Consider the following 24,927-nt stretch of genomic DNA (forward strand, 5'->3'; position numbering starts at 1 on the left):
GGGGATTTAGTATATTTAAATCAGAAGTACAATTCTTCCTTTTTAAAGTTCACACATGACTGACCGATTGATAAGCTGGAAATTTTGAAATTTTGCTTTCTTCCTTAGGAACCTAGTCCCTTGAATCTTGGATATATATATATATATATATCCAAACACTTCTACACGTCCATGTCTCTTCCCCTTAGGTCTCTTGCAGACTTTAAAGATAGTAATCCAAGCTCAAGTAGGGCTCTTTCTTGCCTTTTGCAATTATATCTATAAAATTCTAATAGTTTTACAAGTGAAAAAAGTGAGTCAACAGCTCAACAAATAAAGATTAATCGATCGTTCTTTGTGTGTGACGTTAGCCCTTATTTCCTTACACTTTTTCTCTTTCTTTTGAAAACTGGTTTTCCAGATTAAAGCGTTTTTAAAAGCAGATGCATTGTTTTTCATAAAACTTGTATATCAAATCGTCTTAGTAGAAATGACAATATAAACCTAGCCCGATAATTATTAGTGCATGCCCTGTAATATGCCAAATCTAGATCTGGCAGACTAACCCGTTCAACTCTTTTTGGAAGAGTATAATGGTGGATGCCTAGTGGTCACGAGTCCTTTGGGCTTTACTCGATGGTCCTAACAATACTTAATGGATGCGGACTCTTAGCCCTTAGGTGTGTGTCACTAACGATCTCAGACTACACCAAATCAGGAACTGTGAATACCACCTCCTTGTGATTCCTTGGCAACCGCCAAAAAGGAGGAATATACCTTTGATGCTCGTTCCTATAGTCTTCATGTGAAGACTCTCCCTTTTCTCAAATCTTCTTGTGATTTTTCTTTTGAATTTTTTTGTCTAGAAATTGTAATGTTCCCCCTTGAACAATTTAAGATGGCTCTTTTTTTTTTTCTTTTTTTTTTTTTTTTTTTTTGTATTTAAGATGGCTCTTGATCGGGCCAAATCAGGGCTAAAAAGATCCATAATGGCCAAAAGTACAAAACTTCACTTGAATCGGCAGATGGCTTGGCAAACCATGTAGCTCTAGTTTGTGACTCGACTACCGAGTTGGGTCATGCGATCGAGTCAGTCCACAGGTCAAACTTCTATGGAAGTTATCACCTTCCATAGAAATGATTTGGTGTGGAGACAACACACTTGTTATGGTATGATCATCCTTACATCATCAAATTCCACCAAGGCAATGCTTTTTAGCTTTAAGAAAACCAAACCAGACGAGGTCAGCTATGGTAATGTTGCATAGACATTTCATAACTATGCCCCCAAAAAAGAAGAAAAGCATACACCTGTTCAGGTGTTTTGTTGCATATCACAAGAAGATGTTGGCATTATATGACCCCATGAAAAGAATGACCAAAAAAATTAAATTTTGATTTTGCCTCATTTTGTAGAGTTTTTTTTTTTTTAAATTAAAAATTGATCTCCAAATATTGACCATCAAGATGAAGAACTGAGAATCAAAGGCGAAGTTGGAGGAAGAGCACGTCTGCTTCTGCTTCTACCCCTGCGGATTGAAGTGCTAGAAGGAGAAGATGATGAAGAGGAAGAAGAGTTAGAAGTGACTCTTTTTGAGTCGCTTGTGATTTTCTTCTTTTCTTCTTCACATGACTTATCTTCGATTCTGTGATGCCCAACTTTAGTTGAATTTAAAGTCACTGGAAGAACACAATTGCAAAGAAATCCTGCAAACGAAATTCCAACTAATTAGAACAATTTAATCAGTTTTGGCTAAAGAACTGAATTCTGCAAACAAGGAAACCTGTTCAATACAACACATTTAGGTTCAAGCATTTTTACTTGGTGACATGTACTTATATTGTCTCACGCAAATGTGTTTCTAGTTTCTAATGGAGCCACTAAGTTCGAGCACTGTCTTGCAAAGATAATAAGTGTTAGAATATAAATTAAATTATTAAATTCATCTTTTCCTAACAAGGATTCAAGAAAAATAGTGCATCCAAACAGGGTCTTACCGATTCTAGCAAGCCGATTAACCCAACTTGGGATTGGATTTCCAGTGAGTCTAATGCAAGCATCATTGCAAAAATGGTTGCAGTTTTTGGTAATCAAATTGTATGCGTTCCCTCTGTACTCCCCTGCCAGTTCCTCCTCCATGACTGCTCTCACCTCCCCTGGCCCCATATCAGTTTTTCCAATCAAAATTGTCTTCCTAAATGTAAATCCATCACATTGTTTTGGCTCCCCTTCAAAAATCCCAGTCGTTGGATACTCATGAGCTCCAAATGCATACTCAACACCGTGGACTGAAAGATGTACAAAAAGAATGTTCAAAATGTCCCAAAAAAATAAAAGAAATTTCTCATGTTCTGTAGGATTACCCAGAAATTTATAGAAAGGAAAACAAAAGAGAAGTAACTTTATCTACCATTTCATATGTTTATCCCAGTGAAGCAGACATTTTTACTGCGTTCCATGGATCCCCACAACACAAAACATCTAGAAGTGCTCAATACTAGAACACATTTTATTCTCTTGCACTTTCTCATCATCCAAACAAAAAACATAAACTTCTCTAACCCGAACGAATCCCTTCCTCAACAGTTGACAAACAACTAAAATGACCCACCAAGCGATCTGAACTCATAAAGCTAACTGAAGTATAGATCTAAGCAACAGTAACTTCAACAAAGTAGATATTCATGAAAAAACAAAAAAAAAAAAAAAAGAAAAAAGAAAAAAAAAAACAAGCTCAAACAAGACCAAAACCATGGATGCAAAAAACAGAACAAACACTAACCTTGTACCCCAGAATGGTAAACTCCGAGGCCAACCCAGTAAGCATACCCATTAATTGGTGTCAGATCGTACACATTAAGGTACACCGGCACTGTCCCCGTGTCGTTGTTCCTCGAACCTTTTCTACACAACATGTTTTCAGGATCTTCCTGTATTAACACTCATTTTAGATGCACGCAACTTCTTTCCTCACTTCGCATCAAAATCCCATATCTATAATAAGATGGTGAAAGCATAAATCTTTTTTAGCATTTGTTTAAGGAAAAGAAATATGGGATTCTGGGTATCAGTACTTTCTGCTAATGGAACCACCGGCGGCAGGAAGTGCCGCACCGTGAATATAATTTTAGACTTTGGTTGATATATAAATCTGGGTTACAAAATAAATGGCCTCGTGGGTGTCTTCAAATTACGGAAATGCCTCGGACTTGTTAAATCTGAGCTGGGTCTGTATTCTGAAATCCTATTTAAAAAAATTTGAAAATTTGGGAGAAAGTAACGTTTAGTGGTTTAGTCATTATGGTATCTAGTGGGGTGTCCTATTTATATTGTGATATTTGAGTGATTTGTGGGGTTTTTTTTTGGTTTTATTTTATTGTTATTTTTTTTAGGAAAGGAATATAATGATTGTATGGGCCCCAGCCAGATGAAGTTGGTTTAATTATTTTTTTTCTAATTTAATCAAACTAGATTATAATAACGGGTATATAAATTCTAAGTGTGCTGGAGTATTAAAAACTTTTATTATAAGTTTTCTATAGACTAATGTGATTAAATATGTGTCATTTATTGCACTACTAGATACTTAAATTTGATTGTGGTTGTGGTGACCGTGCTAATGGGAATCGGCATATTAATTTGTAAGTTCACATTCTCACGTTAGTTCTTAAGCAATTAAATTTGATCGTGGCAATGTCGGGTGTTTTGCACATTAGTTTATAATGACTTTATAGTAAATGTTGTAATACTCTTAACTACTTTTCAAATTCTAATGCGAGTGATGTAGTAGTCTCAACTAATTTTTGAATTAATATTTATTAAAAAAATTAAAAATTAATTGAAATTATCATGTCAACATTATGAGAAATACTATAGTTCTTCCTGGTGATGTTCTCCTGATTCTACGTGGATATTGTATTATAAAAAAAATGAGGGACCAATACCGTAAGTTTTTTCCTATTTTTTTAGAAAAATAATATTCGCGTTAGATCAAGAAAATACCCGAAAAATCTACCATTTCTCTTAAAATATTTATAAGATAAAAAATGTAGTATACGTACTAAATCAAATATCAAACGGTTAAGACCGAGTTTTGACTTGAGATTGAGAATGATTTAGTAAAGTGAAGTTGGTCAACATTTTGAATGGTAAGTGCCATGTTTATAGTCAATTATAGATGGAAAATAATGATAAAGGAGATTAACTCTGCTACCTAATAGGGCTACACTAATTACATACACAATTCAATTAGCTACCCCTTTTATCTAAAGATGAAAACTATTTGTTCCGACTGAAAAATGAAAAATAAAAAAGAAATTTTTTATTTTTATTTTTTTAAATAAGTATGAAAAAGAAAATGAAGTTAATAGTGTTTAGTAGGTGCTTTCAGAAGACTGTTCCTACCAGCACTACGGGGAAAAGGTAAACATGTTACTTATGGAGTCAATGATTGATACATACTGTTCAAAGTAAAATAATAATAATAAAAATGTTGAATTAGATTAAGAGTTCTTTGATTTAAATATTTGATCCTTTTGTTTGAAAGTTTAAAAGAAAAACACAAGTTTAATCTAGATATAAATATTAGACTTGAGAGAATATTCGCAGTTTCTACTGTTTAAGTTCTTCATATATGTGCAGTTTTTAGCAAGTAAATGTTATTATATATGGTCACGTCCAAGTAGAGTAGCTATTTCGGTTACCTACTCTTACATTTTTTGATTAGAAATTCTTTTAAAGAAAGGACTAAAGAGAAATATAAACATTTTTATTCAATTCAAATTCAAGTATCTATTTAGAAATTTCTCTAATTTTTTTTTTTTAATTATCCGATATAATTCTCTCCCTTGATTAAGGTATGCCTTAAAGCTGCCTACCTGATCTTAAACCTTGTATGCAAAGACAAAAATCATTGAGAAATGCTATATATATTTTAAATTTCTAGTGATGTGTCACCATCATCCCATGATATGATTGGTGAGATATTTTTTAAATAATAGATCTCATATATGATAATACATTATTTGAGAACCAACTGTTAAGAAAAAAATTTAGTAAGCGTAAGAGCATTTACATCCGACTCAACAAATATTTAGTTAAAATACCACATTTTTATTTATTTATTTTAGCTATCCCTTTTTTTAGAGTACCTACATCCCGCTTAGCATTTTAGCTATTCATTTTCACTATTTCATTTAAATATTATTTCTTTATTCTTTTTTCAATAATCATATTTTGTAAAATTTGTCATTTCCTATTGGCCATATTTTTCTAAATTTATCTTTTTATAATGATCATATATTTTTTTTTTTTAATTTTCCTAATAGTCATATATATATTTTAAATTTTGTATTTTTTTCTAATTGTCGTACTTAAGAAAAAAAAAATGAAGCATTTAATACCAAGTTTCTTATTAACCATCATAATGTTCTAAAATAAAGCATTCATTGTTGATCATTCATTCATTGTTGCGGGAAGAGAAAGAGGGAGAAGAAGGAGGCTGATTTTTTTATTTTATAGAAGAGAGATGATAAAATCGTTTTTTTATTAGAAGAGAGATAAAAGAAGGATTTATTTATTTATTAATATATGATATACATTGTTAAGCTACATAGCATTGTAATTGCTCAACAATTTGATGGCCATTTTGTTGAGCCAGAGAATGTGCTTTTAGTTAATTGACTCAACAAAATAACAAAAATATTATTTTGCTAAGACGGACGTGAATGCTCTAACATCTCTTAGAAACATTATTAGTTAAGCTAACTAATACCTATTATGATGAGATATATTATTTACAGAAACACTTAATAATTTGAATGATATATAGTAGGATTCAACCCACCAAATTCTAAAATAAATAGGATCATATTGTGTATCTAAACATTCGAAGTGAAGGTAGAATTTATTCAAAAGAAATGTTCAACTTTCTGTGTGTTGGTAAGGGTGGTAAACCTAACTCGGGCCCCACTCGTTGATAGTTGAGCCTACTCGATTCAACCTCCAAAGTCCCAAACCATTGTTTCATTGCTCTATGGCTTTTTTTTATTTAAAAAAAAACACTAATAAGGAGCGGGTACAAGGATTAAAACACAAAGTAAGGAGTGAACTCTCCAACAATACACCAAAAACGAAAATTACAGTGCAAAAAGTACACACAAATAGTAAGCAATGAGTCATAAATGACCCGGACCTCTCTAGGAGGGCCACTAAAAGCGGTTAAATAAGTAAAACCTAGGCACCCGAAGGTACCCACAAGCAAGCATCGAACAAGAAGACATTCAAAAGTATGCCGGTGGAAGGAAGGCACTAATAGTTTCCGAGATGGGTCTATCGGAGAAGCAAACTAGTATTTGGCAGCAACAATCCTCACAAACAAGCCCAAAAAGAGCAACACAAGGCATAAATACAAATTAAAAAGTAGAAATAAAAATCCAAACCCAAAAAACAGCAACATTTGCGAAGGTGAAGGTGAAGTCGCACTGGCGCGTGATACCCACGCGTAGGTGCGTGGCTGCCAGGAGGAGGAGCGGAAGGCGGCAACGAGGAACAAGAAGGCCGATGAAGACGGATGGGCAGATCTGACAGAGAAAGACAATTTTAGAGCCAAAATCGAAACCCAAAATAGATCCAAAAGGAGGTGGCGATTTGGCTGTATAGAGGAGGTGGCACGACGACAATGGAAGTGTAAATGTTACGATTTTGGGAGGATAAGGGACAAATCGCACAAGGCGATGGCAAAAGGGGTTAGAGAAAACTCTAAACCAAGGAGAGAGGGCAGAGCGAGATGTCTAAAAGTCATTGTTGATTGCCTCGTTTGATCACCTATCAACTGAGACAATTTTAGAGAGCTTCGGTCCATAGTCGGTCAAAATATGTTCGACTGAGCTAAGAGAAAAGTTAGGCCTGAGAGCCCCTGTCCCGATAATTGGTTGAAGACTGTTCGATCGAGAGGTAGAACATAGAGCTCTGATTGCTATATGGTTGGAGCCCGTTTGGCTAGGACTTCCCAAAACATGAAAGTTAAAACTTTTCAGGAAAAAAAGAGGAAGACCAATAGGACTTTAGTAACCATTAAGGTTTTAGGTTGTATGTACTGATTTGGTAATATACATGGTATTGCTTTGCTTGATTATTGCATCTTGTGGGCAAAGTGCTTTGAAGAGGTGGAAAATGTAATGGGTTTAGTAGGTTAGCATGTCCTCTAACAGCTCATGAATAGGATTAGTACTACTGGGCTTTTCTTATAATAGGTCATTTTAATAGGCCTCTTACATTGTAATTCTGGTGGCAATTCTGTTATGGTATTGGGCTTTATTGTAAGCCAATTAAAGAGTTGAGTAGAGTTGTATAAATAAATTGAGGAAAATCAACGGAAGTTTGCAGGACTGGAGGAGTATTATCTTAGAAAATTCTATCTTCTTCCTCATTTCTTGGAGGCTGAGGATCTCGAATTCATTCCATCATTTTAATTACAGTTCCAACTCATGTTTAATGTCATCCAACATATTATCCATTCCATACAACCCATCATTCAAACAACACTCAAAATATACAATCAGAAAGACAGAAAGTCAGGACAATTATATTATCTCAAACATGTTGGAAATAAGGCTTGAAAAGAAATAATGTTTGTAACAAAACACACACATATACTCTCACACTCTTCAGCCACCTAAGTAGAGGCTATTTGAATCTCATATTTCCTCATCGCAGGAGTATCACATACAAAGCCTCCAGATCCTGTAACCATTTGAGATGAATACTTCGAATCAAAAGTGCTACCAGACTGTAATGGATTGAAAGATGAATTAGGGTCAGGGGTAACATCCAACATGTGCTGGAATGGACATAAAGGTGTTGGAATTTCTACTGCTCCTTCCAACATCTTCACCACAACACTCATCACTGGCCTAGATTCAGGCCTATACTGAACACACCAGAGAGCTATTTTAACCATTCTTTCTGAGATTTCTCTACGATTCTCCTCTACCCCACAAACAATGGTCAACTCTCCCAGTTCTCCATCTTCAAACTTCTTCCAAACCCACCTTGGGAACCACTGCTGGCTCTCTGGAAGTTGGATATTTAGGTTCCTTCTTCTACCTAAGATTTCAAATAGTAACATCCCAAAGCTGTAAACATCACACTTGTGGGTTATGGGAAATGGCATCCACATTTCTGGTGCAGCATAACCAGGAGTCCCCCTTCCTCCTGTCATACTGATGTGAGTATTTTCTCTGTTACACAGCTTGGCCAAACCAAAATCAGCAACTTTAGGAAAGAAGTTTGGATCCAAGAGAATATTTCCTGGTTTTATATCATAATGGATTATTCTCTGCTGACATTCTTCGTGCAAGTAAGCAATCCCTTTTGCTGTCCCAACTGCAATCTCATGAAGCTTTTCAAATCCTAAGATATTGTTTTCAAGGAATAAGTACTTGTCAAGAGAGCCATTCCCCATGTACTCATAAACAAGTGCTCTCAAGTGCTCATCAAAACAGAAACCGTAAAGACGAACCAGATTGAAATGATGAACTCTTCCAATTGTACTAACTTCCGCCTTGAATTGTTCCTCAATTCTCTTATCAGAGCTCCCATATAGAACCTTCACTGCCACAATGGTTCCATTACTAAAGATCCCCTTATACACCGATCCAAACCCTCCTGCACCCAACAAATTGGTGAAGTTGTCTGTTGCAATCCTGAGCTGCTGAGAGGTAAATCTGATTGGTTTCTCTCTTTCCATATCATTGAGAAATTTATCCATGGTGAGCGTCTGAAATCGTGAGTCCGGAGCAATAGGGCTGCTACCAAATATTCGAGTTATTTTATCCCATACCGAAAACAAAATAGCAATCTTTACCATGATGATTACTGCAAAGTGTTAGAACTCAATAAGAACCGAACCATTGGATGTTCAGAAGTCAGAACTAGTTGTAATAATAAGAATAGTCAACAAAGAGATTAACTAACAAATTAAGCTGGAAAAAGAAACTATCAAAAATAATATATTTAAAATCTTACCCACGCTCACTATAACAACAGCTGCTACGGCACCACCTGGTGCCCCTTGGTCATTTGCATTGGACATTAGTCAGGAAATAGAGCTATAGCGCACAAAAGAGCTGAGAACTTGTTAAAAAAGATGATACATATGAAGTTTGCAAAAAAGAGAGAACTTCCAAGCAGCAGAGCCGTAAATGGGGGTCTTATGCTTTTTTTTTTTTTTGAAGAAAGACTGATATCATTTATTATAAAGAAACTTGCTCAGCAAGTACAGACTCGTTAATACAAGATAGGAAGTTCTCAAGCCATAGGGATCACTGGTCTTATGCATTGACCAGAGATCCCTATACCAAAAGTCTTCCTTCTTTTTTCCTAGCATCTACATTTACTCTTATATGCTCACTTTTAAATGAGTGGTATACGTAATTTCATTTATTATGAGTGGTATACGTAATTTCATTTATTATTCATTCAATAACAAGCAGGGGCGTGTCTTGAAACCGCGTGGAATTAATGAGGCAATAGTATGAACATAGAATTTAGAGCATTATGAGGTTTTAAAACTGAAGGTACATGGGAAGTGTCGTGTATGACTTGTATTCCACAAGTCTTATGGTGGGCTCCAACCTTTAATGACTTAGAGTAGTGATATAGAGTATACCAGCGCGTGAATGAACAATATTCATATTGGTGTATTTTATAATAAAAAATAATATTAAAAAATATTAAAACGGTAATATTAAAAAAAATATATATTATAAAGTACACGAATATGAGTACTGTTCCCTTACGTTGGTGTGTTTTATATCACTGCTTATTTGTTCTCTCTTTCTCATGGTGAAGTAGTTTCTAGAGCATTTTGAGGTTTTAAAGCTGAAGGTACATGGGAAGTGTAGTGTATGACTTGTATTCCACAAAGTTACGCAGAGCATTACATGAATGTATAAATTAAAAAAAAAAAAAAAAAAAAATACTATCAACACTTGATTTTAATTGAGATACACTTGCCCTCAGAGAGAGAAGGTAGAAAAAGATGAACAATTTCTTCAACTGCTCTAACCATTCTACTAAACGAGATAATTTGTTTTGAGGCTTTTTCTTTAGGATTTATCTTTGTTTCTTCATTTGTTACATCTACTATTTCAGATACACTCAATAAAAGTAAAAAGAGATTTGATTTAATTTTCTTTAAAATTAAAGTGCATGAAAATAAAATAAAATAAAATAATGAGAGAGTGTGCAGGGTATTGGTTCTCTATCACCCGCATATAGCGCGGGTTATGAGCTAGTACTCATAATACAGAAAACTTCACTAATTTGTTGGGTGTAGGAGGGTTTGCTTATTCTTTAATAAAATAGTTTCTTGTTTATTTATAACATGCATAAAATAACTTTCTGGGATTAAATATGATTAGCCATTGTTGTGCATATAGAGGTAAAGTCAATACCCTGCACTCTCTGTCATCATTTAATTCTATTTTATTTTCATGCACTTTAGTTTTAAAGAAAATCAAATCAAATCTCTTTTTAATTAAATTAATTTTAATATTTCGAATTTTGAAAACAAAACCCCTACAGTTCTTGAGGTTCGACATCCTCAATATAGCCCTATCCTACGGGATTCGTCCTATTGCGAGTAGTAATTTTTATAATTGATATTTTTGGTCACAAAAATACCACATCAATTTATGGCGCTGTTGCCGGGGACTGCTTAACAGTTTAGCTATTCAATTTTAAGGATTAATTCTAACTTAATTTTTATTTTTCTGTTTTTCTTTAATTTTGGGTTCTAATTTTAATTTAATTTAATTTTTTTTTTGTGTGTTTTATTTTGGTTTTGTTGAGTTTTTCTCGCACAGGTCCATAGTTGCCAAGCCCTTCCTTGTGACTGCGATCAAGCACAGGTCGAGTACGATCGAGCGCAAGTACGCACTCCAGCACTAATTTAGCCATCTGCGCTCGAGCCCTCCAAGTCTGCACTTGCACCCATATGTGGCAGTATGCTCGAGTGCACCCTGCCTTGCGATCGAGCGCATAAGCAATAGTCTGCATCCAAAGTTCCGGCACACCTTCGGGCCGTTTGTGAGCTTTGATTTTTGTCTTAGTTTGTTTTTATTTTCTTTTTAGTTTATGTTAGGTCCCCGTTCTTTGTCTTTGTCATTAATTACTTGTGACCTCGAAATTGAACGCACTCTTAAACAATTTTATGCCGAAAGGAATTCTAATTTGCTAGGAGAGCGTCCCACTGAGACCATAGGTGATCCTGTGGCTTTGAGAGGCCACTATCTCCCTACCACACACATTGCCCCCACATGTTTCAGGTTCTTGGACATTACGGCAGCCGACTATGAGATTAAGCCTAGCATTATACAAAGTCTACCATCTTTTCTTGGACTTAGCAACGAAAATCCCTATGACTTCCTCAATGAATTCTTAATAATCTGTTCTACCATTAAATTGACTGGATTCACTGAGGATGCTCTAAGGATGCGTCTCTTCCCTTTCTCCCTCAAGGAAAGAGCCAAACATTGGTTTAATTCCTTAGCACCAAACTTCATTGCTTCTTGGGCTGAATTGCAACAAGAATTTCTGAAGAAGTACTTCCACATAAGAAAGACCAATGACATTAGGAGAGCTATCACTACTATCTCCCAATATGAGGGTGAGCAATTCCATGAGACTTGGGAGAGACTGAGGGACCTTCTTAGATCATGCCCACACCACGCTGTTCCGAAATGGTAGCTGGTGCAAAGCTTCTATGATGGCATGGGCCTGTTTGAAAATTTGAGTAGTAATTCTATTCATCATGCTTCCACTAGACGTAAGGCACCCTCACCTAAAGCACGAAAGACAGATGGTCTCTTTGAAGTAGGACATTCTGTTGAAGTAGGACATTCTGCGGATGTAGCTACCTAAGTAGTTGATGCTATCACTAGGAAGTTCGATCAATTGATGGTTGCTAGTCTTGCACCTAATTTTGCTCACATGCACACACAACCTGAACCATGCTCATTTAGTTCTAGTCCTATGCATCATATAAATGACTGCCCTACTGCTAGAAATTATGCTGATGTTTCTAATGAGCAGGTCAATGCAGCATTCTCCCAACCGGGTAATGATCCGTACTCCAATACTTATAACCCGGGGTCGAGAAATCATCCAAATTTCTCATGGAAGGCCCAAGGTCCTGGGCTGCACAATCAAGCTCAATCTAACAGGCATCCCTATCAACCTTCTTCTACATACCAGCCTCCACAGTAGCAATATCAGGCCAGACCAGCCCCTCGGTTGGATTCTGACTTTCAAGAGAAGATATGGAACCTTATGAGTGAGATGAGTCAAACTTTGAAAACTCACCAAGAGATAATGAAATCTAAACATTAGATGGTGAACTCACACACTCAAGCAATTTCCAAGTTAGAAGCTCAGACTGCACCACCTCTTATGTCGGTGTCGGACTTTCAAAATATGGTGTTGGAAGCTATAAGTGAAATGAAGACTATGAATCAGAAAGTGAATTCTCACTCTCAAGGGATTGCCAAATTAAAAGCTCAAGTCGGACAACTTGCCAATGCCCTTAACAGGAAGGATGAAGGAAAGCTTCTAAGTCAACCAATGACCAACCCTAAGAGACTATACATGGTAGAAGGAAGCACTTCTCATTTGAAGCATGTTCAAGCCATCACCATATTGCGAAGCAGAAGACTGGTTGACAATCATGCGGAGGAAAAGAAGGATGAGCAACTTGAGGCCCCACAGAATCTGTATCAGGAAAAGGGTAAACAAGTAAGCATCGAGACATATTCATCATCTACCCCCACTCCTGAGGTACCATATGAGCCTAAGGTCCCATTCTAAGAGCGTCTCAAGGCACCTTCCCACTTCGGGAAACAAGGAGAGAAGATACAAGACATGATAAAAACCTTCAAGCAGGTTAAAATCAACATCCCACTTCTTGATGCCATCAAGCAAATTCAACCTATGCAAAATTTCTCAAAGACTTGTGCACTCAAAAGAGGAAGAATCGGAAGCACATTCCCAAGAAGGTCATTCTCACCGAGCAAGTATGCTTTCTGATTCAGCATAACACTTCTCCAAAGTTTAAAGACCCTAGAGCGCCTACAATTTCATGTATCATTGGAAGCACCGAGATTGGGAAAGCTCTCCTTGACTTAGGAGCTGGTGTTAATTTGCTTCCATACTCGGTATATTAACAATTGGAACTGACAAGTACTGTTTTGCAATTGGCTGACCGATCTATCAAGAAACCCCGCAGGATTGTGGAAGATGTCATAATCAAGGTGGACAAGTTCTACTATCCAGTTGACTTTATAGTTCTGGACACATAACCGGTTCCGAATCCAGAGAAGCACATTCCAGTCATTTTTGGGCGTCCTTTCCTCGCCACAGCCAATGAATGCATCAATTGTTGGATCGGAATAATGAAGATCTCCTTTGGGAATATGAAGATCAGACTGAGCATCTTCAATGCCTTCTAGAATGCACCTGATCAGAATACATGTTTCTTCTTGGATAACATTGGAGAAACTGTTGAAGACCCACCTCCTAATCCTCTATGATAGAAGCCCCATCATGGAGCAACCCACCAGAGCCTATGCCTCTCACTTCAAGTATTCCACCACCTGATGACAACCCCACAGGGGACATATTTCATTCAGAAGTTATTGAAGTGGACTTCATTAAGGTGGACAATTTTTTTACAAGTTCCCTGGCTGCGCCGGTTTTTGAGAACCCCCATAGAGGCAAGAGGTTGATCATACAACCAGTTCGGGATGAACACCCTGAGTATCGTCATGGGGAGCATCAAGACCTTTTAACTGAGAAAAGCAGTTTTGGGATGTTAAGAGGAATCCTCTTCCTTGTGGAGTGCTACATGATCATAAAGAAGAATGGATGGAAAAGCTTGATTGGACTTCTAAAGGATCGAGCGCAAGCCCTGTGCGCTCGACTCCTCACTCCACCAGGGTACATGATCTCCATCCAGGTTTATCTCCATCTAGGTTTATTTTATCCATTGTTGCTTCATTCTTTGATTATATTTTTACAACAATGTATACACTTGATTGGTATTTGGTTGGAGTATCACTCTATTTGTCAGGACATGTGTTTTTGCATTCAAGGTTGGGGGTATGATATGCCCACATCTGCTCATTCAAGTATTCCTATACTCTTGATCTTATTCTTTAGTTATATACATATATTGGGGACAATGTATGATTTAAGTTTGGGGGTATGGAAAAACAAAACACGGTCCATTATTGTTGTTATATGCTTAAGCATATGGTTGAGCTTTGATTTTGGTTTAAATTTCATTGGTAGGCTTAAAGTTGTGAACACATGATCATTTGACGTAGGAATTTTGAATCTTGTTACTTACTTTTGGCAACATGAGATACTTCTTGTTTCAATTTAAAATTTATCTTGAGCACACTAACACATGTCTGTGAGGTATGAATTTTGAGACCAATTATGTTTGTTTTCAATGTCTTGAATTCTGTTGGGTGACGTATTGGATGAATAACCATGGCATGCTAGTAATAATAATAATAATAAAAAAAAATCAAGTTTGAATTTTTCGCTCAGTAACCGGACCTCTTGCCTCATTAAGCATTGAGTGTTTGCGTCAAAAAGTGGGAAGTTTGGTTTGATTAATAAAATGGCTAGCTTAGCTTCGTAGCCTTTTTTGACTCGAGTTAGTAAGTCCTTAGGGGTGTCTTTACACCTAATGTCTTAAAGCCATTTGGTTTGGGAGTCATTGACTTAACATTCGATACATGGGTCAACTAGAAAAGCTTAAGGGAGTTAAGCATTGCAAAGCCTATAAGTAAAATAATAATAATAATAATAATAATAATAATAATAATAAATAAAAAATAAAAAATAAAAAATAAAAAATAAAAAATAAAAAATGTATGCCTTGGTTGTTTCATCTGATAGGAAGTCCAATGAATTCTAAGATGTTGATTCATTTATGTTGGAATTATTTTGAAGCCTCATGATTGTGTGTTAATTTACTTTGCACTAATTGAAACTTGTTGTATGTTAATATGCCATTGGTAAGTTATTTGACTTGTGAATTCCTTGAAATTTGGGAGATGAAGTTTATAATTTTAAGCTTGCTAATGAATGAGAACTATTATTTTTGTAATACTTTATTATTTTAAATGACAATGTTTGTGGGTATCATTCTTGAAAAATTCTCACGAGACTTCGCTTATCCTCTAGGAAATGCCTAGGGGTTTAAAAGGCTTATTGCATTCGCTAAATGCAATCGTACATCTCACAAAAGATGAATTTATCTTTTTGTTTTTCAGTTTATTCTCTGTTTGGTATTGCTAAGGGACTAGTAATATGTAAGTTTGGGGGTGTGACAAGCGCTAAATGTTGCACATTCAAGCCCTTTAACTTGTAGGTGTTAATTCCTTCGGATTCTTATTTGTTTGATTTTTGTTTTGTTTTTGTGTTTTAGCTTTTTTTTTTTGGCAAACCATTGAAAATTGTGCTTAAAAGGCAAAACTGGGCACATTTTGGTACCACGATCGAGCGCAGCTGCACTTGGGATCAAGCACACATGCGCTCGAGCGCCTGCAGCCTAAGATCGAGCGTATCTGAGCTCAAGCGCACCTTCCTAAGCTCGAGCGCTCATGGGCGTACAATGCACGACAAGAATTCTTTTACAACTTGGAATTGTTTTTAGTCTCCCAATTGGATTGGGAGACAGACCTCCGGTTTTCCTAGGGATTCTAGGGCTTTTAGGGTTCTCATAATCCCTATAAATATGCCTCTAAACTTTGTAAACAGATACACCGCTTTCTAGAATTAGAAATAAAAAATTTGCCTTTGGAACTTAGAAGATCATAAGCGGCTAAACCCTTTCGTGGGGTGTTGATGTAACCCTATCCGAGCACAATAGTTTGATTGTATTTAATTTCTAGATTTTCATTTTATGCATGTTGATTGTATAACTATGAGAATTCTACCTTTTGATTATGTTCTTAATTATTAAATGCAATTGTTCTTAAATTCCAAAATCAATATTTATGAAATTCTTCTCTTGTCTTAGAAAGTATTTGACTTTTGTTGATCTCAAATCATTCTTGTTTTCTATGATTATGAGGATGATGGTTATACAGTGGGTTTAATTGGCATATGATTAATAGGATTTGATAGGACATGCCTAGGGAAGACGGATTGTACTACACCCTAGTTTAGTATAATTTAGGTAGACAGTATGTGCCAACCGAAGATGTGTTACACTTATTCATTGATTGTATGCATCCTGTTAAAGAATTTGATAATTTATACCTAGGGAAGACGGGTCGTACCACATCTTAGTGGTTTGGTGGACGATCTGTGCCAACCAAAGATAGATTATGCTTATTCTTTAATATGGTAGTTTATTATTTATTTATAACATGCATAGAATGAATTTCTGGGATTAAATATGATTACCCATTGTTGTGCGGATAGAGGTGAAGTCAATACCCTACACTCTCTCTCATCATTTAATTCTATTTTATTTTCATGCACTTTAGTTTTAAAGAAAATCAAATCAAATATCTTATTAATTAAGTTAATTTTAATCTTTCGAATTTTGATAACAAAACCTCTGCAGTTCTTGAGGTTCGACACCCTTAATATAGCCCTATCCAACTGGATTTGTCCTATTGCGAGTGGTAATTCTTATAATTGATATTTTTTGTTACAAAAATACCACATCAAGCCTTCTTTACCTTGATCAATTTTATCGATTCCCAAGCTTTACCTTTCTGTAGTAACTCCACCTCTGTCGGCATGCCATTCTAAACAGACAATGAGTCTCCACTACCAGCGGTTAGAGCAAAGAAAACCATGTCCTCAAATCCATACCTCTCCGGTTCTTTTCGATTATGTTTCTCTCTGCCTCTTGCTAGAGAATAAGGCTCTTCTTGGTGCTCTGAATCTCTTGACAATTCTTCATCATCACATATGTCCGTGAGTGAACGCTGTTTGTTAGGCTCCACCTCCACAACCTGTTTCCCTTTATGGCTCTCAGTCGATGCTTCATTCTCACCTTTCTTTAACATATAGGCCTCATCAAATACCACTTCTCTACTAACAATTTTCTTCTTTGAGACTGGATCCCAGAGCCTATAGCCCTTTAACACCAAATTCCAAACCAAGACAAATACATTTTCTTGACTTTGATTCTAATTTCGATCGTTCTCCACTCTGCACATGAACATATGTTGGACAACCAAATATTCTCAACATAGAATAATCAACCGGTTTACCTAACCATACTTCCTCTAGAACCTTGAACTCAATCCCAGCGGCTGGAGATCAATTGGTGACGAAGCATGCATAATTAACTGCCTTAGCCTAGAAACCCTTTGGCAATCTTACACTCAACCTCATACATCTCGCCTTTTCCAACAGTGTTCTGTTCATCCTTTCGGCAACTCCATTCTCCCATGGAGTCCCTTTCACTGTGAAGTGAAGAGTAATGCCTTCTGTTTTGCAGAATTCCAAGAATGCAGTGTCTTTGTACTCTAACCCATTTTCGGATCTGAGATACTTCACTCTTCTTCCCGTCTGATTTTCTACCTGCGCCTTCCACTACTTGAAGATGGTGAAAACCTCAGACTTGTGCTTCATAAAATACACCCAAGCCTTTCTTGAAAAATCATCAATAAAACTGAAAAAATAATATGCACCTCCATTTGATGGCACCGCCATTGGTCCCCAAACATCTGAGTGAACATAGTTGAGAACACCTTTGCTTGTATGAGACGCCACCTTAAAGCTGACTCTTCGTTGCTTCCCATACAAACAGTACTTGTAGAAACCCAATTTACATGACTTCACACCTTTCAACAAATTCCTCTTGTGAAGCTCAAACATACTACGCTTGCCTAAATGATCAAGCCGTATATGCCGCAAAACTATATTATCATTATTTGGTTTTGCCGAGTAGTCGTGAATGGTTCTAGTATTACGGAGATGACAGTTTTAAAAAAGGACCTACATGATCTTCTTGAGCAGGAGAACACAAGATGGATGCAGACATCTAAACAATTATGGCTCAAAGATGGTGACAGGAATACAAAATACTTCCATGCAAGTGCAAAACAACGTAACTAGAAGAGTCGTGTGGTTCGAATTTCAGAGGAGGTGGGCTGCCAATGGGAGACAAAGGAAGACATTGGCAATGCATTTATAACATATTTTGGCTAGGAAAGAGGAGGAACGATGTGGCCATGTTTAATGGGGCTTGAAGGAAGTGTCTCCACGGCCATGAATAGCAAGCTGTTGAAGGAATTCACAAAAGAAGAGATAAAGGTGGCGCTTTTCTAGATGTCACCTCTAAAAGCACTGGGTCCGGATGGTTTTTTGGAGGGTTTTTATCAAGACAACTGGGATTCGGTGGGAGATGAGGTTTGTAAAGTTATCATTGGTGCACTACATTCTGGTTTTTTATATTCAAATTTTAATTTTACTTATTTAGCTCTCATTCCTAAGATTCAAAATCCTACTAAGGTTTATGAATTCCAACCTATTAGTCTGTGTAATGTAAGCTATAAAATCCTGTCGAAAGTTCTTGCTAATTGGTTGAAGATAGTATTGCCAGAGGTAATATCCTCTTCTCAGAGTGCATTTATCCCGGGTAAGCTCATAACCGACATTATTGCAGCATATGAGACTTTGCATACCATGCACTCTCGTATGTATAGGATGAAAGGGTATATGGCTATCAAGCTTGATATGAGCAAAGCCTATGATAGGGTGGAGTGGGTCTTCTTAGAAGCTATGATGGCTAGAATGGGGTTTGATGCTAGATGGATTAATCTGATGCGGATGTGTTACAGTACGGTCATTTATTCTATATTGGTGAATGGCAATCCGGTTGGGAGGCTTCAACCTTCTAGGGGTTTACGGTGGGGAGATCAAATTTCTTCGTATTTATTTCTCTTATGTGTGGAAGCTCTTAGTTGTCAATTGTCACTTGCAGAGAGGGATGGGAGTCTCATGGGAGTCCCAACATCTTGACGGGGTCCACGCAACAATCACCTTTTCTTAGCAGATGATAGCCTTTTATTCTGTAAGGCAGATCTCAGACATTGGCAGAGATTGACAAACCTGTTAGACACATATCAACAAGTGTCAGGGCAGCGCTTGAATAAGAGCAAAACTGCGATTTTCTTCAGTCGTAATACCCCAAGAGAGATTAAGGAGGAGATTTTAGAGGTATCAGGCATCCCGGTATCCCAAAGGTATGATACATATTTGGGACTTCTGGCTTTGGTGGGCAAGTCGAGAATTGCGGCTTTCCATGGTATTAAGGATGGGGTGTGGAGGTGGCTTCAAGATTGGAAGCTCAAATTTTTATCACAGGCGGGGAAGGAAATTCTGTTGAAGGCAGTCATACAAGCCATCTCGACATATAGTATGAATGTTTTTTTGCTTCCTAAAACTTTGTGTGCATAGATTAATTCTCTCATGCAAAAATTTGGGTGGGGGCACAAATCCAATGAGTCTTGAATCCATTGAATGAGTTGGAAGAGGATGGGATTGTCGAAATCTATTGGAGGCATGGGGTTTAGAGATCTAGCTTGCTTTAACACAGCTCTTTTGGCGAAGCAATGTTGGCGACTATGGGATTGTCAGGATAGCCTTACGGCGAGGATTATGAAAGCCAAATATTATCCGAGAACCACAGTTCTTGACTCAGAGGTGGGAAATAAACCATCTTATATTTGGAGAAGCATACATAGTTCGCGTGACTTGGTTAAAGACGGTTTGATTTGGAGAATCGGTGATGGGGAGAAAGTTGACATTTGGGGAGATAAATGGTTGCATATGCCATCTACCTACATGGTGACCACAGTTGGGCCAATTAAATGATTCTTGTGTTAGCTCACTTATTGATATTGATACTAAGTGGTGGAATATGGATTTGCTTTGGGAACTTTTTTCAGAAGATGAAAGAAAGGATATACAAAAGATCCCTATTAGTCTCACGAATCAACTAAATATCCAAGTTTGGAGGGGACAAAGGGCCAATTTTTGGTAAGTAGGGCTTATCACATGGCTAAGGAGAAAGAAAACAGTTTTATGGCTAAATGTTCATTGCGGGTAGGTGATAGTAGCCTATGGATAGAGATTTGGAGGCTTAATATTCAAAATGCGAGTAAGAATTTTATGTGGAGAGCATGTCATAATCTCTTACCTACAAGAGAAAATTTGGTTAAAAGAGAAATTATTCAAGATCCTTTGTGTCATATCTGTGGTAGAGAGTTTGAATCTATTATGCATATATTATGGTCATGTCCGTCAGCTGTGGATGTGTGGGGGCCGAGTTTGCTGATTTTCCAGAAAAAAAGCAAGTTTGAGAGATACTTTTTTGCAATTGGCTGAAGAAATTTTTGGGCACTGTCGTGGGGAGGAATTCCTATGTTTTGTGGAGACAGCCCGAAAGATTTGGTTTCGTTGCAGTGCTTGGATTCATGAAGGTATTTTCTCTCATCCAAATGATGTTGCGCAAGCAGCTATTGGAAGTATAGATGATTTTCATGCAGCCCAACGTGTGCCAAAAGACTCATGGCCGTCGTTGGCACCCACTATACAGTACTGGAAGAAACCTGAGAATGAATTGTTTAAGGTTAATTGTGATGCAGCCTTGGATCATCAAGGGGGTTGTGTGGGTATTGGGATAGTTGTTCGTGATGAAGATGGACGTGTTTGTGTGGCAAGGAGTCTCACCCGGACTGGTCTTCTAGAACCTACACCGGTTGAAGCGGTTGCAACTTTCTATGGGGCATCTCTTTGTCAAGAACAGCCTGTTCGAAATATTTTTCTAGAAAGTGATTCTCAGTTGGTTATTGATGCTTTAACCTATATTGACCACAATGAGAGTAATTTTGGGCATATTGTGGATGATACAAGAGTGATGCTTAATTATTTCTCTCAATGGAAATGTGGGCATGTGGGTAAAGATGCAAATAGAGTTGCCTATTCCTTAGCTAAGGAGGCAACAAAATATGTCATGGATAGAACTTGGTGGAATGAAATCTCGGGTTGTATCACTGATGTTGTAAGGCTGGAGCAATCTGCTTAGTCTTGATTTCTTTGTTAATGAGAAGCTTTGGATTGTTATTTTCAAAAAAAAAAAAAAAAAAAAAAAAAAAGGAAAAAAATGGTGGTGGAAATTGATGAAGATTTATTAGTGGGTGATTTTATGTACATGTTCTTATTTATTTTTATTCAAATAATTCATTTATTTCTTTAGTAAAAAGATTGAGAGACATGGAACAAGGCATTAAGAAAGAAAATTATTTTATGACAAGAAAGAACTTCAAGTCAATAGAGTACACTTCCCAATACACCTCATTACATATGCGACATCATTGTTGTATTTCTTCAGTTTTTGAGTCTTCCTTCCCCTTCAAACTTCTGGTTTTCTTCTTCATTTTTATGGTTTTCTTATTTCTTTTTTCACCTGCCTACCTTAGTCCACTGCCATCTTCAGTTACATAGGAGAAGAAGAAGCATCTGCAAGCAAAAGCTCTTCTGCCCACCCTCTGCAACTGAGTATAGTATAGGAGGAGAGGACTGACGAGGAATATGCGCTAAGCCTTAAATAAAACCAAAAAAATTTACATGAACCAAATTTTTTTCAAAATATTTGTAGGGGCCCGCCCCTACGGTAGAGGATATACATGGGCGACCCAAGGGCGGGCGCCCTCGGTAAAAAAAAATTAAAAAAATTCCTTAAGTATTTTTAAACCAAAAATTTAAGGGCACTCCTGGTAATTTCAATTTTTTGAGCCAGATGTGAGTCTATGAAGTGCTACAACTTGCCCGCTATCTCATTTTAATAATAAACAATTAGCCCATCATGTGCTACAACTTCTCTCCTATATTAAAAATAATTTTCTCTCTCTCCATGCATGTGCTACAAACCGTTGGATGTTATTCACCGATTTTGATGCTTTGAGGAAAAAAAGAATAAATAAAGAAAGAATAAAAAAAGGAATAGAGAAATAATATTTAAATGATAGTGAAAGATTATTTAAATGAGATAATAAAAGTGATAAGTTAAAATGCTGAGCCGGATGTGGGTGCTATAAAAAAGTAGGTAACTAAAATAGATAAATGTGGTTTTTTTGGCAAAATTTAGACTCTAGTTTCTAAATTTAGACTCTAGTCTCTAAATTTAAACTCTAGTCTCTTATCTGTAAACTCTAATCTCTAATGTGCTTTATACTTTTAGATTTGGAGCTTTTCTAAAAGAAATAGCCGTAGGCTAACAGCCCACTAAAAAGTACTCATTTTTCTTAGATACTACTAGTCATTTAATTGTGCTTAATTTATTTCGCAAGTAGTTTAAATTAGTATGTGTTTGTGATCTCATTAGATCAAGATTTTTAATAGTTACTTTGTTTTTTGTTTTTACATATATTACGTGATACATATATTATGGTATAATTTATTTTTTGATTGTATTTACCACATTATAAGAAAAAAAAATTATCATTATGTTTTATTATTTTTTTGCGCTCCTAGTAACTCCAATTCCTAGATCCACCACTCCCTACCTATATCCGCCACTGGGTGATAGAATGTAATTGTAGAATGTCTCAATACAATTAAAATACAGCTTAATTCCTTTCAATTATAGAGAGTGTATTAATTGAATTTAAGTGGGATTCATAGCAGGATAATTCTCTATTTTTCCACCAGAAAAATCTCCTCCTCATTATTAATTATTATTATTTTATCAAGTAGCACTTTCATCCATTTCTCACCCAAAAAAATACCTACATGCAACTTCCATATATCTTATTGTGTAGGTTTCTTCTATTTGCAAACGTAACAGTGGTGACAAACAAGCAAATTTCAAATGCCAAGTCAACATTTGATGATCAAATCCTCATCATTCCTTCTTTTGTATTTTAAATTATTTTTAAAGAAATCATGCAATCCCTCATGTGTTAAAAAAAAAAAGGATTAAGATGTTAAAAGATTCAACAATTAGATTTATTTATTTATTATCATGTTAAGCTTTTGAAACAAGCTTACCTGTTCAATGTTGTCATCATAAGTTGTTTTTTGCCGGATATAAAAGATCCTCACTCTCTAAGCAGCCTCCCTATATAAAGACCTCACTACATAAGGAGCCTCGCTACAATTACAAGTCAACTTAATTCCTTTCAATTATTGAGAGTATATTAATTGAATTTAAGTGGCATCCACGGCAGAATAATTCTCTAAATTTTCTATTTTTCCACTATTAAAATCTCCTCGTATTTATTTTAGGGTTAAATATACTTTTTTAGTTTCTACATTTTGTGCCAGAATAAAATAAGCACTTTGATTTTTAAAAATATTATAAATAGTACTTATGATAAGTAAATAAATCCACTTCATATTTCAGTCATTCTATTAGTTTTTTTAATAGAGCTACTTGTAACCCTTATACGTGAACCAACGATACTTGTAATTTCAAAGCGACACGTCGCGTGTTACCTTGTTTTTGGATGCTATGTCAAATTAAAAATATATATTAAAATAATATCTAACAAAAAAATAAACGAAAGATAAACCATAAAAACCCACGAAATCGAACACTCCTTCAGTTTCTCTCCATCCCTTCGGCCTCTTACATTTTCTTCTTGTTTTTGTTTGATCCGTGCTGCCCATTTGCGTCTTCGTGTTCTTCCTCATCTGGGTGGCTTAGATTTTGGATGTTTGTGTTGATTCTATACCGAGATTCCTGCCTATTTGGGTTTGGTTTGGATTCTTTGTGATACAAGTAGCTCAAGTTTTGAATATTCTTATTGATTCCTTTTTGGGTTTTTGGTTGATTCTTTTCCTTCGTTCTTCTTCTTCATCTGGGTGCCCCAAATTTTGAACTTTCTCATTGATTTATTGATTTTAGGTGGTAATTCGGGACTGTTCTTAGTTTTGCTCTTGTTCTTCATCTGGGTGCCTCCGATTTTTGGCGCCAGCCACCCTAAAACTCTTCAGTTTCTCAAGCAACGGCGACGGCGTGGAAGATCAACGGCGTGTTCAGGGAGGGACGGCGACGGCGTGGAAGATGGGTAAGCTGTTTTTGGTTCTGCAAAAACCTAGGGGGTTGGAGAAAAACCGAAGGAGTGTTCGATTTCGTTGGTTTTTATTTTGTTTTTGTTTTTATTTTGTTTTTGTTTTTTATTTATTTATTTTTTTTTGTTGGTTTTTGGTTTTCCCATGGTTTTTTTTTTTTTATTTTTTATTTTTTATTTTTATTTTAATTTTTTGGGGTTACATATTATTTTAATATTTTTAATCTGATGTCGCACCCAAAAACACTGGTACCACGCCATGTGTTGCTGTGAAAAAAAATTAATGAAATCATGACGGAAGTACCAAGTGAGTTTATTTACTTACCATAAGTACCATTTGTGATATTTTTGAAAACCGAGGTGGTTTTTTTTTTTTTTTTTTTTAACGGAAAAATTCCATACTCATTCATTGATAAAAGGTCGCGAACAAAGCTTTTACAAACAGAGCAAAAACGCTGAAAGCAAATCATAGACGAAGCTAAAATTACATATGTCAACAACATACTAATCAACCATTACAAAATATCCACTAATCCATGACTATTCATTAGGTTTAAAAATATATCTACATCAAACAGATATCTTCCAATGCATAAGTAGTATTTATTCCTCGGCCTTGAGTGCTAAGAACCCCCAAGTTAAAACTCTTCTCCTCGACTCGATAGCCAGGATATTGTTTACATCCACAATCCAAGGGTTTAGACCAAAGCAGAACGGGTAGATTAAAGAGAGGACAGAACCTTATTACAAGCAAAAAGCAGGAAAGAAAAACATACAAGAAAATAAAGGGATAAAACGGAAATACAAGCAAAATAAGGAAAAAATGGAAAT

The 24,927-nt window shown here is 36.2% G+C and overlaps 2 protein-coding genes across 2 annotated transcripts; both read right to left on the reverse strand.

Annotated features, from left to right (window-relative positions):
- Positions 1 to 1,272: 1,272 nt before the first annotated feature.
- Positions 1,273 to 3,152, reverse strand: LOC132188450 (deSI-like protein At4g17486). Its single transcript, XM_059602903.1, has 3 exons — positions 2,763 to 3,152; positions 1,978 to 2,268; positions 1,273 to 1,686 (listed from the first exon to the last, which is right to left on the reverse strand). The coding sequence occupies exons 1-3, from the start codon at positions 2,893 to 2,895 to the stop codon at positions 1,442 to 1,444; spliced, it is 669 nt and encodes a 222-aa protein (XP_059458886.1). The 5' UTR covers positions 2,896 to 3,152; the 3' UTR covers positions 1,273 to 1,441.
- Positions 3,153 to 7,545: 4,393 nt separating this feature from the next.
- LOC132187497 (G-type lectin S-receptor-like serine/threonine-protein kinase At1g34300) lies at positions 7,546 to 9,327 on the reverse strand. Its single transcript, XM_059601824.1, has 2 exons — positions 9,008 to 9,327; positions 7,546 to 8,857 (listed from the first exon to the last, which is right to left on the reverse strand). Exons 1-2 carry the CDS (start codon positions 9,072 to 9,074, stop codon positions 7,656 to 7,658), a joined length of 1,269 nt encoding a protein of 422 aa, XP_059457807.1. The 5' UTR covers positions 9,075 to 9,327; the 3' UTR covers positions 7,546 to 7,655.
- Between the last annotated feature and the right edge of the window lie 15,600 nt (positions 9,328 to 24,927).

The sequence above is a fragment of the Corylus avellana genome, chromosome ca7 (genome assembly GCF_901000735.1).
Source record: "Corylus avellana chromosome ca7, CavTom2PMs-1.0".
NCBI lineage: Eukaryota > Viridiplantae > Streptophyta > Magnoliopsida > Fagales > Betulaceae > Corylus > Corylus avellana.

Bases quoted from the DNA above. Each gene is read 5' to 3' on its own strand.
- LOC132188450 (XM_059602903.1), bottom strand. From the start codon at position 2,895: ATGTTGTGTAGAAAAGGTTCGAGGAACAACGACACGGGGACAGTGCCG. The intron at 2,269-2,762 runs GTTAGTGTTTGT...TACATCTTTCAG, and splicing joins TTACCATTCTGGGGTACAAG to TCCACGGTGTTGAGTATGCA. The intron at 1,687-1,977 runs GTAAGACCCTGT...TTTCGTTTGCAG, and splicing joins TAATCGGCTTGCTAGAATCG to GATTTCTTTGCAATTGTGTT.
- LOC132187497 (XM_059601824.1), bottom strand. From the start codon at position 9,074: ATGTCCAATGCAAATGACCAAGGGGCACCAGGTGGTGCCGTAGCAGCT. The intron at 8,858-9,007 runs GTAAGATTTTAA...AACACTTTGCAG, and splicing joins TGTTGTTATAGTGAGCGTGG to TAATCATCATGGTAAAGATT.